The following is a 15,720-nucleotide window of genomic DNA, read 5'->3' as shown; positions in this document are numbered from 1 at the left end:
AGGTATACACGTTGCTTTCCCATGCGCATACCCCATGTAGTCAGTCTTCGTCCATGGGGCTGTCCAAGGCGGTGTTCCGTCAACACTCGATAGTTCTGTGTTACCACCCAACTGGGTTCCCGTCGGACTTCCCCACCGAATACCGAATCTACCGATCCAATATCTAATCTAACATTCAATTCCTCCTCGTGGTCGCCGCAGACGCTGAGCACTGTGGCTGCCGTTCGATATCGAGCAAGAACGCTTTACATTGAAGTCATAACCCTTCCAAGTTCTCCTGTTTCCTCGCTTGACGACGCCTGCCATTTGATTGGCGCTCATTTTGCAAGCATGGTACCTATTGGACCGTCACTGGCAGCCTCAACATCGGCATCGACGCTATGGGCAACAGGTAAGCTTGATTTGCAATTGCGAGCTACTTAGTTTCAATAAAACCATCTGCAGCGTCAAAGGAGTGGGTGATCCCAGCCAAACCCAAACCCGGGCGAAAGCCCAAGAAGGAGAGCTCTGCAGGCCCTCCAGCCCCAAAGGATGATGAGGCAAGTAATTCCCTATTGCCCTGCGCTTCAGATTGTTGACATTGATTGCAGGACTCGGAGTCTGCAGGTAGGCGTGTTCAAAACAGGTGAGGGGTTAGGCAGTTCTCTGTGACACCATCCGCTTATTCTCATTTCAGAGCCGCCCAACGCGCATTTCGCGAGCGCAAGCAGTCCCAGCTTGCTGAGCTACAAGCTCGCCTCCATTCTTATGAACAGGGAGAAATTGAGCGCAATGTCGCACTCCAGAACATTGCGAAGAAAATGAAGGATGAGAACGAAGAGCTCAGAAGGGAGAATCAGATGCTGAAAGAAAAAATCGCTCGTCTCGAGTGGGAAGCAGATTCAAATGATGGTGACAGAAAGAGGAACAGGGAGAATGTTGTGGTCGTGTCACCTAGCATGTCCCCTGAACGATCTATCCGCAGCAGCAACAAGCGAGCGAAGATGGAAGCTGAGGCGACGGACTCGCCGCAGGGCATGTCGAGTCATTTCACCTCCTATAGCCCTCCGTCTACTTCAATGGCTTCCTCTCCTGATGACGGAACTACCGCCAGCTTCTCCTCAGCAGGTCGTTCAGGACTTTTCCCCACACCCCCACCTTCCCTCACACACATGCTCAACTACTCTTCATCGGAGCCTGTCCCAGCATTAGATGCACTAGATACACAAGATTCAGTGGATTCTTTCCAATGTGTATTGTGCAGTCCAGAGGTTCCTTGCGTCTGCAGGGAGATGGCCATGCAGCAAGCCATCACTGACACTGATTTAAGCCACGCATCACTCAAACCGAAACATGATCACTCTGCCGCCATGTCACCTATGGACCAACCCACGCAGCTAGGGGCATCTACATCTTCCCAGATGAATATACTCGAAAACCTCCCGGCATACCAAGCGCCTGTCCCAATACGTCGACGAATGCCCGGTCAGAGCACAAACCCAGTCTTCTCTGTGACTCCCATTTCGGTCCCACCGTCATCCGCCAAATGTTCAGGTGACCCTGCTAATTGCTTGGCATGTTCAGATGACGCTTTCGGAAAGGCGTTCTGCCAGGCAATTGGACACTCCGTCAATTCGACGTCACCGTGCATCGACTGTCCTCGACGAACTAACCAATCTGACAAGATCGTCGTCGGTGGTTGCTGTGGAGACATCATGAAGTGTGGGTCTTGTGGCATAGCGCCCATGATTTCGTCCACGGAACCTCGCGCTGAGACGTCGATACCGACCGACGATGCTTGGCGTCAGCTCAAGTCGCACCCAAATGTCGCATTCGCAGATCTGTCATTATTGGCCGAAGTGGTTGCTCGTAGATCCAAGTGCACTGGCTCACGGGTGGTAATATCACCGGCGCCAGGATCCATCACGCCTGAACGTAGCACACTCATGGCAGGACATTCTCATCAGGGTGGATCCACAGCACCAGATCATCATTCGGTGCTACTGACGGATCCACATGAGCGATACCGTCAACAGCAAAGAGAGCACTCCTCGCCACTAAAGCTCGTTCCGCAAGAGGTGTTGATCGAGTGTGGACGTCGAAGAATGCGGGAGGTAAATGCAGATGGTGTCAGAGAAGCACTCCGACTACTAGATTCTAAGTTTGCACATGCTCGGTAACTCATGCTTGTGGATATTCTGTATGTAATATGTATTAACCGCGTCGTGTTACGAACATTCATCCCAACTCGCATAAATGAGTTATTCCTATCCCTCTTTATGTGAATATCCACCGTGTCTATCAAGCCCATCGGAAAGCGACCCTGACCACTGCTCAAATCGCATCCACTCCGTTTTGATTGTCCTCATCTTCCAGTGCAGCAGACGTTGTTGACGCATGGACAATTTGCGTCTCCTATGTTCCGGGTTCAAGCTATAGGAGCGAAATGTCACGGCTAGTGTGCGAAGATCGGCATGCTCCAGCTCGGAAGGAAATGGTTGAACTTGTGCCCACATTTCGCGTAGGACGCGTCTTGCTACTGAATATGCTCCCACAGCAAAATATGCATGGGCAACTGCGTCGATGGAGGGCACATCAGGAACAATACCAGCACGAATCATTGCACGGAAAGCCCGCATGGCTTCCTCTGGCTTTCCTCGGCGACCATAGCCATTGATGAGAATGGTGTACATTATTACATTTGGCTGGATGCCAGCCTCAAGTGCATCTCGAAGCACTTGTTTAGCGCCTTGGATGTCACCCATCTTCGCGTACCCGTCCATAAGCGTTGAGTAATGGTGGATGGTTGGATGAAGCCCTTGATCCAACATATTTCGGAAAGCAGTTTGGGAAGTCCCCATGTCAGACCCAGCAACTGCCTCATGCTTCAGCCTAAGTGCAATTGTAGCACGATCACTTTGAACAGCCTGCCGGGAGACCGACTGCAGGATCGGTCCAAACCAGGATTTCAACCGTAAACGACGGGGAAGTTTGAGACCGGCTGTAGGATGATAGTGTTCAGTGGTGTCCAGAATACGTCCCTCCGGGAACTTTGGCTTGTAAGTTCGCTTCTTGGAGTACTTGGCAGCAGTCGTGTCCCACCCACATCCGTGAGCCATAAATTTCTCGCGACGAAGGATACTCCGCAGGATGATGTGGATGTGTCGGATGGTAGGTCGAAGGGAAGGGGATGAAAATGAACGAAGGACACGTATCAACTGACGAGGACCGGTCCCTTGTGCTCGTTCGAGGAAACTCATAAGAATTTCCACCGTGTGACTATCAGGACTGATCCCAACAGCACGCATCGTCCGCAGGATATCTCGCACCGCTTTAAGGCCCACGATGTCAAGTAATCCGCTCATTAGTGCATTGAATATATGCGCTGTCAAGGGAACACCCCGGACATCAACCGGAAGTGTTGTCAGCGGTTGTACCTGCATCATGCCACAGAAGACCTCAGCAGCAGCAGCAGATCGTATGTTCAGCAGTATGGCGACGATACTAATGGCTTCACGACTATGACCTGCAGCTAGATATCCTTGAATGAGGGCTGCTAGAATGGAGGGATCTGGATGGACACCGGCTCGTTTCATGTGGTCCAGGAGTTTGAGCATGCGAGAAAGTTTGCCTTCTCTTGCCATATAGCGCAATAGAATTGAGAAAGTAGCCGCATTGGGCTTTACAGCAGGGGAGTCTACCGGAGCGTGATCGCCAACGAGCCCGGTGGTACTGCCAGATCCCGTGGGATTTCGGCCGCGTCCACCAGGAAGATCGAATGCAAGAATAAAACGTGCTGCTGCTTCTTCGTCCCTCGAGTCTAGAAGCTGTTGGACGATGCTGTTGAGTACAACAGTGGACTGCCGCCCATCTAAATCGCGTAAACCCTCGAAGGCACGGATTTGTACCTTCAGGTCTACTCCGAGAGAACGATAGGCAGCGACGATGACAGCATGAGTAGAAGAATCTACGGGGAACCCAGCGACAGCCATCTTCTCCATGTACTGCTTTGCAGAATTCAAATTTCGGTTCCGAAGGTGACCTGAAATGAGGAGATGGAACGTTCGCCTGTTTGGTGGGAGGTCTGCGTCTGTGAACTCCTCGAATGCGTGGTCGAGCTGATCGTAACGTTGATTCTCTACGAAGGCGCGCATATTCCAATTGAGGAGTCGGACCGATGCACGGCCACAATGGTGCCTGGCAGTTGTAACTAGCAGGGGGATCAAATCCCAATGGCTTCGGCTTGCTAGATGATAGGCAACGCCCTCGTAATGATTTGGTTTCAAGTAACAGCCAAAGTGATGAGCAATATTCAGAATTTGTAATGCTCGTTGTGGACGTGAAGTCGCGACCGCGTCCTGGGCGAGACGATTGACACACTCCCTGTTGGTAAAATACCGAGAGTAGATGGGAACGTTCTTGATCTTTTTTACAGCTTCGCAATCCACCGACTCTCTCGGATGCGCGAGACACGTATCGATGGCAGCTACCACTTCCTGCGGGTAACTGTCCAGAGTTCCTGTGGAGGAAGATTGCTTGGCTTTCATAAAAGACTGTGAGTCTGGGCTGCGATAATGAGATGTGCCAATATAAGCATGGGCGGGATGAAAATTTCGTTTTGCACTGGTCTGACAGTCTGGTGGATGTGCCTGGGAGTGAGTCACTGCCCGAGTGGAACATGCTGTATGGTGAAGTTGACAGACGGAATGAAATGGCGTTCCGAGAGCAATGTGGCGGCCGATTCGGACGGCTTGCTTGAGATGCTGCCTGTGAATGGGGCTGGCTCCCCCTAGCATCGACAGCCAGAATTGGGGGGGCTGTGAAGCTCGACCACCGTGACTGAAAGTAAAATTTTGGTGAGCGTTGAAAGTAAACGATTTGAATGCAAGGATCTTACAGGAATTGCAGAGTCGATGATATGGACTCTCGAGCATGCAACAAACGTCCGGAGCAAAAGGTTGTTCAATTTCAATCGGTAAATTCCGGTATGCGACGAATGAACTTTGTACACTTCTGACCACCACCAAAGCAATATTAATATTCTATATAACTGTTCTCGCAACGCGGTACAAATGAACTGTCTATCAACAGGTGACCTGTGAGTGACATCAACGTAAAAGAGGGGGGAGATGTCGCATTCGAGATGAGTGCTCGCCGGCTTATCGACACAAAGGCGGAAGAAAAATCACACTGATGAACTCAGTGCCCGATGGAGGCGGCGGGCCACCTTACTCTAGAGTCGAAACACCCAACGCCACCGACTTGAAAGTGTGAGTTTCATGAACACGCTGAATTCTTCGACGACGTGCGTGGACAGGTGAACCTACAGCGTCCCAGCGGTGATCTGTTTCCGGGCATTTGGAATATGGACCAGATGTCTCCCGCGATCATAGGCATAACAAGTGATAGCGGGTGATTCAGTCCGTTTGTCCGGGTTTCCTCGTGCCTAATAGATTGAAGCGAGCGAGCGTCTAATTATTGAAATGTGTTCCAGCGGCAGACGAGCGGATGCGTGACCGCACGTTGGTACCTTGGCATCGCCAGTACGCTTGATCTGTTTAAAACTTTACCTTGTTCGGTTTCGATGATAGGGAGGCGATTGAGTTTCTTCCAAGTGGCTCAAACGTTCACCAGATGAACTGTGTAACGCATCGAGAATTATCAAGGTACATACTACTTGTTACCTTGTCGGTTATTTAAATCTACAGCCTGTCTGAGGAGTGAGCCTCGAGCGGGACTGCCATGCCGTCGGACTGAAGAGCTCAGAACCCCTGAAGCACGTTAAATGCCACTTGGTGTAGCGAACGGGGTGTGATCTGGTTCGTGTTCGCCACCGCTCATTCAATCTGGTTACCGCTTCAGTTGACAATTCATAACGAGTCATTCGGTTTCACTCCGGCATAGTGATGGAACAAGAACTAGTTGCTACGATGGTAAGAATACAAGGTCAGTGATTGGAGCCAGGTAATATCGTAATAGATCAAAACACGGTTTAGTTCGGGCTGTACTTAACACAGTCTCTTCAGGTGCTTGGTAAAGATAAATCATCACGTGATCTACTAACCTCCGTCCATGGCGGAACGCTCTTTGCCATATCCCATCCAGTGTATCGCACACTCCGAATCCGATGCGCGATGTAGTTTCATTTCAGAGCCGAGCTACCACGAGATGCTAGGGCCCAAATCTAGCGATCTCTTCCCCTGGAATTTGGAGTTTTCAATTTACTTTCAGGGTCTGACACGGCGATCTTCGTCGCCCGTGGCGTTTCTCAGGTCTGATCTCCACTCCATGACTTGGGTTTCACTTGTCTTATCCTTTTTTAGCGCTAGGTTATACGTTCAACTCGCACTGCAGTGTCCCGATCGTTTCAATATTTGACCTATCGCCGTGACTTGGAGGCTATCCGCAACACGCCTAACAACGCTTTACCATCACCCGCATTCGTAAAAAACTCCGTACCGGGTTATCCTCTGACGCAAGGCTTGGGCCTTCGTACAGCATGTATATAAAAGCCCCCCCGGCCAAAAATCCTGTAGTCATCTCACCTCCTCTCCTTGATGTCTACTTACCTATCTCACCTCACAGTCCTAGAACACAGTGCTTCTTCCTACCCAGACGCTCCGGTCTTTAGAGTGCCCCGATCAGATCTATCAACTGGTCAGGTACATGATTGGTCGTCAATAACTTACAGCCAGTTCAAGGATGATGTCGAGTTCACTGCTCGGTATTGGCGTCACACACTCGAGTCTGACGGCGTACCAGAGCATTCTGTCATAGGTTTATGGTATGTCTCTCGAACCCGCTCTTTAATCTAGGTCGCTGACATAGTAACTGCAGGCTACCGGGAATGGCATACCAGGATGTTCTCCATATCTATGGCCTTTCGCGAGCCGGATATGTCCCTCAGCTCTTCAGCATTCGTTTGCCAAATCCTGACGTTGTACTTGAACTGCTCAAGAAGGCAGGCTCGAAAGCGTTGATATTAGATTCCCAATTCCAGTCATCGACTGCATCGTTCCCCCTTCCCGTCCATCTCGCGGTCAAAAAGCGGGACATGGCACCTTTCGAATATGACCTTCCTCCCATACGATCCACCAACCCTGACAAAGCGGTATTTATTTTCCACACAAGTGGCTCTACGTCAGGCAGCCCCAAACTCGTCCCTTGTAATTCTGGCTGGCTCGATGCGATTGTGGCGAAGGCTAAGGTGACCAGCACTCCCATAAGTCCGTGCAGGCAAGATGTTTCCGTTTGGATGTATGTACATTATCCCGTATTGTCCTTCCCTTCCTAACTCTTTTCCAGGGGCAGCATGTGTCACATTGCTCAAACATTCAGTGAGCCCTGCGTTGAATCGTTTATGCTTTATTTTCTGACGTGATTCTAGTGCTCATTGGCGCTTTGCAACACGGGTCTTGCGTGATTCAGCCGACAAAAATTGGGTTTTCTTCAGAAGAATTGATCGATATGATCCACCGCTGCCAGCTCAATCGCCTGAATCAGTTTTCCACATTCCTTTCCATTCACCTTCGCAACTCGCGGCAAAACCGCAAACTTCTTGGTTACCTTCAAAGTCTCGATCAAATCCTAATCAGCGGGTTATCATTACCTCGGGAGGATGAGGAGTGGGCACACAAAAATGGATTGAACATGAAGGTGGGATTCATCGGAGCATTTTTTCATCCTCAGCCTGACCCTATCGAATTAGAACCTCTTCGGCAGCACTGAATGTGGTGCGATGCTCCTATCTATAGGTGGCAAAGGCCGGGATGCACCTCTTCTTCGTCCTATACCGGGAACATATTACGGCTTTCTACCCATTGATGCCGACACTCAGATTGAGTCAGGGCACAAGACGTCAGCCCAGATGTTGGAGCTTGTTATTCTTTCCAGCTCTGGCGACTGCCCGGACGCGTCTTTGCGCGGTAACGACGGTCACTTCCACACCGGTGATTTATTCCAAGAAATTATGCCTGGATCATATGCATTCCGTGGTCGCAACGATGACTGGATCAAGAGCGAAAATAGCTTGCGGTGCGATACAAAGTACGTATGACTTGCTATGCGATTTGGAGCCATTAATTTACGATGTTAGAGCGATCGAAGATAATGTTCGAGTCACCTGCGGTGACCTCATCGAAGAATGCATTGTCGTGGGAACCGGGCGTCCGTCACCCGCTCTTTTTGTTGAGCCTGCTCCTGGTGTTGACCACGGGAAGCTCAAGCGGGACATCATCCGCAAAACTCGCCAATTTCACTCCCGGCGCTACCTCCATGAGCAGATCACGAACCCGAATTTGATTGTTGTAGTGCCTTCGGGATCCCTTCCTCGCACTGCAACTAAGGGCAACATTCGGCGTAAGGCTGTTGAGGAGGCATACCAAGCCGAACTCGACAAGATCTACGCCTCTCTGCAGTAATGCAGTCCACCTATATCTTATTTTAATTGAAGTAATCGTCTTGGACCCAACTTATATCTATACCTTGTTTTATTAACGCTACGCGCAACTAGCTATGGAACTAACTCGCAATCGACAACTGTAGCAGCACAACTTATATTAATCACTACATCCACTACACAAGTGGAAGTACCTAGTCAAACCGTATATAATGTCAAATACCTTAGTATCAGCGGACTAACAATCAAAGAAGTTGCGAAGAGCATCACGAGTGTCTGATATGAACGTTTTCGGGTGTGATGCAAAGAGTCAAACGGGTAATCTCATGCCTTCCCGTAGTCCTGACAAGACCCGTAATTTCCCCCTTTTGTACCATACTTCTACGATAATCTACTTCCTGTTGGATGGCATCACCCAGGGAAATCTCTGGGGCAAAAGGAGGTATCGATACCGGGAATAAGGTGACGTGGTGCGTAAGGGGAAGCGGCATGGGCGTTGGTGGAAGATCGTCCGTTATTGAACTGGGCAGAGCGCTCGTGTCAAGGTTTTCAGAGTGAACAGGGAATGAATGTGAGTGCTGCTTGTAGAACGTCACCGGTCCACTGGATTGCGAGGCGAGATTCAGACCCCAATTGGTCAATATGATGAAAGGGGCATGAGACAAGCGAAGTCGACCAAGTGCCGTGAGCACATGCTGGAGTGGGTTCACTGATGAAGGTTCTAGTTCCCTTTGGGGCACGTTGCGCATCTGCTCCGCGATGAAACGGTCGGTCCAATAAAACGAGCTCATTGAATCCACGGCAATAAGGCCTATTTCGTGTTCTGGTATGGAGACCTTGTGATAGGATGGAAGATGTAAAAGACTGGTGGCGAGTTGGAGGAGCGAAGTTGGCCGAAAGACATGTAGACGGTGCAGCGATTCCTCAGTTAAACGTCGTGCCATCTCGATGTTGTGAGGGAGAAAAAGCGACAAACGGGCCAATAGCAACTGATGGAGTCTTGCGACATCAAACGATGCATCTGTGTCATAGATGACTGCAGCCAATCCATTCCCCCCAAAGTCGATGGACATTTGCCTTGACGGAGCAATGCAGAGCAGTACGAAATGATACAAGAGATGGGTTTTCCCTGATGAAGCAGGACCCTGAACCTCTATGACATTTCCGCGGCTGAGGGATGAAAGCAGCGGTGCAGGCGCTGAGATGTGAGGCGGAGCTGACTCGGACGAGGTTCGATCACAAAAGACATCAGATGGGGCGATGTGCTAGATCTCACCGTATGCCCTTACGGAGGAAAGCAACTAATTATTGATTGAGCTAAGTTACCCTTGACGACGGAGACAGTGAACTTACATTTTGAAGGGACTCTCGAGGAATCTCATTTAGCAAGGAAGCCATCTGCGTTCGAAAGTGAAATGTCAATCTCGTACACCTAATGTAACGGACTTACTGAACTGAAAGATGCCGTGGTCGATGAGAGCCACTTACTACTCGATTTAAGACGTTTGTACTATCATGTACTAGTGCCGCGGCGGTGTTCTTACCACCCACCTACCCGTTCTGGATTTGAAAGATATGGTTTCGCATGAACAGTTTAACCAAGCACATCTCACCAAGCACATACATACTCACAGCGCATCAACTTACAGCTGGCCTGCAAGCCAGATTCATGTACCAATAGCTTTCTAGGGCGTTCAGATACCAGCGTTACGCCACCCTGAACTCATCATGAATACCAGTAGCGCCCCAACTTCTCGGGCCACTCCACCGGGTTTCAGACGCTCATCTGGTATCGCAACGTCGCCTCCCCCTGCGAAGAGCCTTTCTATACCACGTCCAGCTCTGGCTTCTGTTCGTGTCCCAAATTCACAGGGCGCAGCAGTATCACGCCGCTCTTCTACGAAAGCAGCACCAACAATGGGACCAGAGTCTCGCGAGTCGCTGAATGTTGCTCTGAAGCATGAGACCGAAAAGAAGGAAGAGGTACGTTCATAATTCTGAGAGAGAGTACTTCACTGACCGCCACATCAGTTGCTCGTCGAAGTCCAAAATAAGGATCAGATGATTGCCAGTCTGACGGCTGAGAACGACAATGTCATGTCTGCCTTGAATACGACAGAATCTCGCTTGAACGAAATGTACGTTGATCAGGCGCGGATGGAAGAGGAGATGGCGGCCCGTATCGAAGTCTCTGAAAAGCTGCGGGCACAAGTCAGGGAGCTTGAACGGGAGAAGCGAGATTTGCAAAGGCGATATAATGAGCAGGTCCGTTTTTATCTCTTCTCGCACTTCATATACACATGGATGATCGTAGACATCAACATTCGAGGCAGAGCGACAAGCATCTTATGACAACGAACAGCACCTCAGATCACGGATTCAGTCCCTGACGCAAGCCCGCAAAGTTGCTGAACCGCCCCGATCTGCTGATGCATCCCTTACTACGGATTCTTCTCACCCCGATCCCCTTGACACCGACGTTGAGGCGGAGGCGGAGGCATCAGAAGTTGCTATCCCTAGAAATCGCGAGGAACACCACTATTCTACTAAGCAGGACCTCAACGATCCGGAAAGCGAACCGGCTGAAATGACTGCTCTCAAACTTGAGCTCTCGACACTATCAACATCTTATACATCCTTGCAAAGTACTCTCATACTTTTGCAAGTACAGCTTGTGGATCTGAAGAGAGTGAACAATCAATTACAAGAGGACAACGAGAGCTACATGATCTTGTTACGAGAGAAGACGTTAAGCGGCCAATTTGATCTCTTAAAACAAGTCGGTGGCGCCCCAAACACGACGGACGGCGGCTATGATGACGATGAAATGATGGTAGACGATGCAGGCAGTCTTAGGAGTACGGACAGGAGCGTGTTAGACAGGGTCGAGGAAGAGATGACGGAGGATGATGATCTGGAGGAATGTTTCAGATCTGATTCGCCATCTTCAAACCGTCATGGACGTCATGTGCGCAGGAGTGACTCGGCGTCACATTCTCCCCCGCGCGGAGAGTCTCTCGCCGACCTCCCTATTACTGGTCCAGGACTTGACTTGGCTGCTGAACTTGGCCGTGCTGAGAACAAGGACATTCTCTCCGGAGATTCCATCGATGGCGATCGAGCTCTTGGTGGCAAAGGAAAACGAAAGAGGGTATCTGCGGACACCAGAAAAGTCTCCACTTCTGACATACCAGACTCAAATGCAGACCTCGAAGCCCTGCGATCAGAAGTCAAGACTCTCAAAGATGCCAACAAGGCACTGTCTTTATATGCGTCCAAAATCATCGACAGAATCATTGCAGAAGAAGGCTTCGAGCATGTCCTTTCAGTGGACTATGAGAAGTCTCCGACCATGCATTCCAAGTCTCCTTCTCTGGGTGTAATAACCACTGCCAGTGCACCAGCGAAGGCATCCAAACCTCGACCACAATCAACCTTTTTCTCTCGAGCAGCCTCGGATTCCGCTCCCACCCCCGCTCCCCCTCCCGAGAAGATGCCATCGTCACCACCTCCCATTTCCGACACCTCTGCCCCGAAGACATCTCAACGACGTTCTATGTCCATCGACTGGAAGAACTTCTCTTTGTTTGGCGGCGCAGAGAAGAAACCCGAACAAGCCAATTTGCGACCTCTCACGCTGAAATCAACTTCCACACCCATGACCAGCGCACGCAAACTGGAGACCCATGAAGATGAGGAGGATCGGCGGGAAAGAGAGCGGCTCCATGCAACCATGAAACTCATGGGTATTGAGCAACCTGCTCCTTCTCCATTGGTGTCCATTCAAAAGAGTTATTCGACCCCCGAGAGCCCTCAGACTGCTACAGCCAGTCGCTTTTCAATCTTTAGGTCACGATCCACTACTGGTCATTCCGATACTTCGTCTGTTAACTCCGGGCCTTCGACACACAATAGTCATCAAGCAACGTATGGACTTGGCATCATTAGTGACGGGCGGTCTGGACTTACGCATGAGGCTCTGGAGCAAGCGGAAGCAGAGAACTCTTTGGCAGCATTGGATGCGCATGAGCAAATGCTCATCGATGAGATTGCCAAAGGTAGACCGGGAGGTTTTACTGAACCCCCGAGGAGCCTTGGGGAGGAGTGGAGAAGTCGCAGAAGCAGAAGGAGCGGAGGTGGGAGTAGCAGTACAGTTTGGAGTGCTGGAATGAGCCCCACAGGGGATGAGCCAGATACCTGAGTCTGAGCTACTTTTTGTATCACACTGCATATACCTTATTTATGCATACCATGATATATTTGTGCCGTGTTGCGAATAGACAACTTGTGGATTTCATACGATGTCGAGTGTTAAAACGTTAATGTTTGATTCACACCTGCAAAAACCTTATCTAATTGATGTAATGGAGATTTTGCAGAGGTTGTAACCTCTTGTACGATGATACACGACTCCACGATGGTTTAGTTAATGAAAGGGGACTGATGAATCGATCAACCCCGAGCTCATGTTGTCGTGGCGTCAGTCGCGCGCGCATGCAGTGGCGGTCCTGCAAGGTCGTGAGCGTCATGTCCGCGTTGTACACACTCAGATACTTGCCTCAACGCTGTTCTGACAGCTGTTGCGATAGGGTTTGTGGTCCAACAGTCAATGGCCCGGGTAGGGCCCAAATATGATAATACACGAGTGAGTTTTTCTAAAAGCAAAGAAAGCGAGATGGAAATGCAAAGCGGATCCGGCAACACGAGCCTGTACTGTACAAATTGCACTATCGAGTATACCCCTGGCTGATGATAGAGGCCAGATAGCTGGTTCCTACAAGGAGAAACCGTTGCCTCATCATGAAATTCCGCACGAAATATAATTGAAACGCAAACATTAAGATACTTACGCTGACCCGATGGACATGGTTTTTTCACTGGGAACTTAACAGAACTTGAAGAACCTCGATAGAAACCTATCCAGTTGTGTCTCGCTGAAACACAGTGTGCCATGTTCAACGAAAGGGGTCAAAGTTAGGAGTGAAGCAAATGCATTGTGAACATACGGGAAGAGACAGGAAGGTGCAGTCTCCGGGGTTATGCTGGGCAGGCGATTATCGATGTTCATTATGACCAGTGAACTCGAGTGTCATGGAGACTTTTGTGGAGGTTGGGTATTTGATGAAAGGAAATAACTTTGACGGAACTAGACGAGACCTTCGCGAAATGACGGGAACAGAAGCAAGAGGTATGCCATGCCATCGGTCGGGGAGGGAAAAACGTCACGGGATGTCAACGTCAACTGTGCGCCTTTCTCGGAATGTGCCCGCTGAGCGTTTATGCTTCAATCAGCAAGCGGCTTTGCTGTCAAGTTCTGCAAGATCACAAGTTCCCCGTGCTGCCAGATTCAGGAATAACATAGCAAGTCCAAGATGACAAACGAGCGGCGAGCAAAGCAGCAATGCTTAGCAAGATACTAGTGCAGGCCTAGACATTATCTAAGGGTTGCAGTTACCTGGAATCAGTTCCTAGTTGTGTCCATAACAACCAACCAGTCTGGTCATCAATCATTCAACCACCGACCTATGAAATAAAGGCACGATCACCTAATTTGGCATGCTGCAGAATCCTGGCGTATGGCCATAGCAGATTGTTCCTGTGGTGTTCGAGGACGGATCAGGAAAATACAGGTTCCGGACCACAGTCTTTGAAGGGCTGTGAACATGATCTACGACAACGAACGTGCACAGACACGAGGCAAAGGTATCTTGATTCGTCTGAGATCGTATCGTTGGAAATCGTAAAGCGGCGACAAATGAAACTGTACTCTCCATGCAGTCTAGGAACATCATAAAAGGAGACAGATTCATGCTCACCAGTCTATCGTTCCTTTTATCAATACGAACACACCGCTGACATAGTGATTGGTTATATATCCCAAATGATCACACTTGGAAATTTGTGCCATAACACAGCACACGGTGCTACTTGGCACTGTCGGAAGATATACAAGTCAGCGCTGTCAGTTTTCATATCGCACACCTTTGTTCTTAAAATCTGACGCGCACGTCCTTAATGTGCATACGACTGGAATGAATGTTGATATGTAGAAGGGTTTGGTTCGAATGGGCATACTCACGTGCGCCACCCAAACCCATATCCATGCACTTCCCGAACAATGAATGTGCTAGATAACTTCCCCATGAAGAAGCATATATGTCGTTGACATCTTACGTGGATGGCAAACATCGGAGACATTGGCATTACACCAGTGGTCGTGTACCATCCATCATCACCGTGAAAGTCTTGGAATATCGGGTATAGTCATGAATGTAGTAGTAGACTCTCGTGCATTTAGATTATCGTACATTGAAGTTATTGCGCATCTGGGACATCAACACGCTTCACGAGTGTATTCTGCGCATGAGTGCGGATCGTCTGAAATGGATTTGACGAGTACTGTGGATTTGAGAGTATCAATGGCTGTCGAAGTTTCTCAAGTTCCCTGGAAAGCGGATTAATAAGAGTATATAAGAGTGAGGAAATTGTATGAACTCACAAAGCACGTTTTCGCTGGTTCTTCTTTAGCGGTATTCCCTTACCCTCTCCAATCTGAAGCGTTTTGGTTTGAACTTTGTGAGCGCGAGCATCCTTTGTCTCCTCAGCCGCTGGGCTGCCTTGTTCTGGCGAGTCACTCATATCAATGGCAGAAAGAACAGCGCCAATGGCATCAAGTCCGCCGCCGACTTGTTCTCGTTGCCGTCTATTGAATCGGCGTCTCTGCACTTTCGAGTATGGCGATGTTTTCAATTTCAGTTCTAAAAGACAGGATGAGAAGAGGAGTGATGATTGGAAATATAGAGCGTACTTTCAATGAAAGCTTCGTGTTTGAGCTGCTGTTTCTCTTTCTTTTTTATTGATTGACGAGGCTGAGTAGCTGCTGTGGACATTTCTTGCAATATTACTTCCCCCTGACGAGTGTCGAGATTAAGCATAGGAATAGATTCAAAATTTTGTCATAAGACGCACTGAAATCTCTGCCGCGGCACCTACTTCGACCGCTTCAACCGCATTCTCTTGCACTGCAAATTGTCGCTGGGCGGGCTTAGCGGAAGGTTCATGGGCTGAAATGCGTTTTCTGCGCTCTCTAGGCTATAATGAATATCAGTGAGATGTGTAGTAGTGAGGCTCATTGCCCACCATCTTGATAGATTTGAATCAAACGTCCACTGGCAGTACATGACGTAAGATGCAGAAAGCTTCTGATCCTAATAAGTGTAAACAGATACTAGGGAGGAATGAAACGAGACCCTTCCTTCTGACAAGCAATTTTTGCCGGTCCTCGAGTCACATGTGCATGAGCATCGAAATCACACAATTTAGCGATATCAGCGGTCTTTGCA

General features: G+C 49.4%; 6 protein-coding genes across 6 annotated transcripts; 3 read left to right on the top strand and 3 right to left on the bottom strand.

The window, feature by feature from the left end:
• The first annotated feature begins 1 nt into the window (after window position 1).
• HD556DRAFT_882643 (uncharacterized protein) lies at window positions 2–2,203 on the top strand. Its single transcript, XM_041311932.1, has 4 exons — window positions 2–391; window positions 445–539; window positions 591–625; window positions 677–2,203. Exons 1-4 carry the CDS (start codon window positions 331–333, stop codon window positions 2,157–2,159), a joined length of 1,674 nt encoding a protein of 557 aa, XP_041164980.1. The 5' UTR covers window positions 2–330; the 3' UTR covers window positions 2,160–2,203.
• Window positions 2,203–4,947, bottom strand: HD556DRAFT_883153 (uncharacterized protein). The gene is made up of 2 exons (XM_041311933.1): window positions 4,877–4,947; window positions 2,203–4,818 (listed from the first exon to the last, which is right to left on the bottom strand). The coding sequence occupies exon 2, from the start codon at window positions 4,773–4,775 to the stop codon at window positions 2,247–2,249; it is 2,529 nt and encodes an 842-aa protein (XP_041164979.1). The 5' UTR covers window positions 4,776–4,818; window positions 4,877–4,947; the 3' UTR covers window positions 2,203–2,246.
• A 1,099-nt stretch (window positions 4,948–6,046) lies between these two features.
• HD556DRAFT_882014 (acetyl-CoA synthetase-like protein) lies at window positions 6,047–8,521 on the top strand. Its single transcript, XM_041311929.1, has 7 exons — window positions 6,047–6,251; window positions 6,303–6,763; window positions 6,817–7,236; window positions 7,285–7,316; window positions 7,367–7,635; window positions 7,688–8,025; window positions 8,075–8,521. Exons 2-7 carry the CDS (start codon window positions 6,537–6,539, stop codon window positions 8,397–8,399), a joined length of 1,611 nt encoding a protein of 536 aa, XP_041164978.1. The 5' UTR covers window positions 6,047–6,251; window positions 6,303–6,536; the 3' UTR covers window positions 8,400–8,521.
• Window positions 8,522–8,643: 122 nt separating this feature from the next.
• On the bottom strand, window positions 8,644–9,775 carry HD556DRAFT_1304598 (uncharacterized protein; the record flags this gene model as incomplete). The annotated part of the gene is made up of 3 exons (XM_041299691.1): window positions 8,644–9,593; window positions 9,654–9,678; window positions 9,731–9,775. The coding sequence occupies 3 exons, from the start codon at window positions 9,773–9,775 to the stop codon at window positions 8,644–8,646; spliced, it is 1,020 nt and encodes a 339-aa protein (XP_041164977.1).
• A 134-nt stretch (window positions 9,776–9,909) lies between these two features.
• Window positions 9,910–12,689, top strand: HD556DRAFT_1533841 (uncharacterized protein). Its single transcript, XM_041309552.1, has 3 exons — window positions 9,910–10,360; window positions 10,409–10,642; window positions 10,692–12,689. The coding sequence occupies exons 1-3, from the start codon at window positions 10,106–10,108 to the stop codon at window positions 12,576–12,578; spliced, it is 2,376 nt and encodes a 791-aa protein (XP_041164976.1). The 5' UTR covers window positions 9,910–10,105; the 3' UTR covers window positions 12,579–12,689.
• A 1,825-nt stretch (window positions 12,690–14,514) lies between these two features.
• On the bottom strand, window positions 14,515–15,712 carry HD556DRAFT_882561 (ribosome biogenesis protein SLX9-domain-containing protein). Its single transcript, XM_041311931.1, has 5 exons — window positions 15,518–15,712; window positions 15,347–15,469; window positions 15,186–15,288; window positions 14,877–15,135; window positions 14,515–14,822 (listed from the first exon to the last, which is right to left on the bottom strand). The coding sequence occupies exons 1-5, from the start codon at window positions 15,518–15,520 to the stop codon at window positions 14,693–14,695; spliced, it is 618 nt and encodes a 205-aa protein (XP_041164975.1). The 5' UTR covers window positions 15,521–15,712; the 3' UTR covers window positions 14,515–14,692.
• Between the last annotated feature and the right edge of the window lie 8 nt (window positions 15,713–15,720).

Source organism: Suillus plorans (genome assembly GCF_016647745.1).
Source record: "Suillus plorans strain S12 chromosome Unknown HD556scaffold_7, whole genome shotgun sequence".
NCBI lineage: Eukaryota > Fungi > Basidiomycota > Agaricomycetes > Boletales > Suillaceae > Suillus > Suillus plorans.
Note: the sequence above shows the minus strand (reverse complement) of the source record. Positions and strands in the feature narration are given on the sequence as shown.

Coding starts and splice junctions, on each gene's coding strand:
- HD556DRAFT_882014 (XM_041311929.1), top strand. CDS start 6,537: ATGTCTACTTACCTATCTCACCTCACAGTCCTAGAACACAGTGCTTCT. Junction 6,764..6,816: donor CATTCTGTCATAGGTTTATG/GTATGTCTCTCG, acceptor TAGTAACTGCAG/GCTACCGGGAATGGCATACC. Junction 7,317..7,366: donor TCACATTGCTCAAACATTCA/GTGAGCCCTGCG, acceptor ACGTGATTCTAG/TGCTCATTGGCGCTTTGCAA.
- HD556DRAFT_882643 (XM_041311932.1), top strand. CDS start 331: ATGGTACCTATTGGACCGTCACTGGCAGCCTCAACATCGGCATCGACG. Junction 392..444: donor ATCGACGCTATGGGCAACAG/GTAAGCTTGATT, acceptor AACCATCTGCAG/CGTCAAAGGAGTGGGTGATC. Junction 540..590: donor CAGCCCCAAAGGATGATGAG/GCAAGTAATTCC, acceptor CATTGATTGCAG/GACTCGGAGTCTGCAGGTAG.
- HD556DRAFT_1533841 (XM_041309552.1), top strand. CDS start 10,106: ATGAATACCAGTAGCGCCCCAACTTCTCGGGCCACTCCACCGGGTTTC. Junction 10,361..10,408: donor AGACCGAAAAGAAGGAAGAG/GTACGTTCATAA, acceptor CCGCCACATCAG/TTGCTCGTCGAAGTCCAAAA. Junction 10,643..10,691: donor AAAGGCGATATAATGAGCAG/GTCCGTTTTTAT, acceptor GGATGATCGTAG/ACATCAACATTCGAGGCAGA.
- HD556DRAFT_882561 (XM_041311931.1), bottom strand. Junction 15,136..15,185: donor ACACGAAGCTTTCATTGAAA/GTACGCTCTATA, acceptor CCTGTCTTTTAG/AACTGAAATTGAAAACATCG. Junction 14,823..14,876: donor AACCAGCGAAAACGTGCTTT/GTGAGTTCATAC, acceptor TCCGCTTTCCAG/GGAACTTGAGAAACTTCGAC.
- HD556DRAFT_883153 (XM_041311933.1), bottom strand. CDS start 4,775: ATGCTAGGGGGAGCCAGCCCCATTCACAGGCAGCATCTCAAGCAAGCC.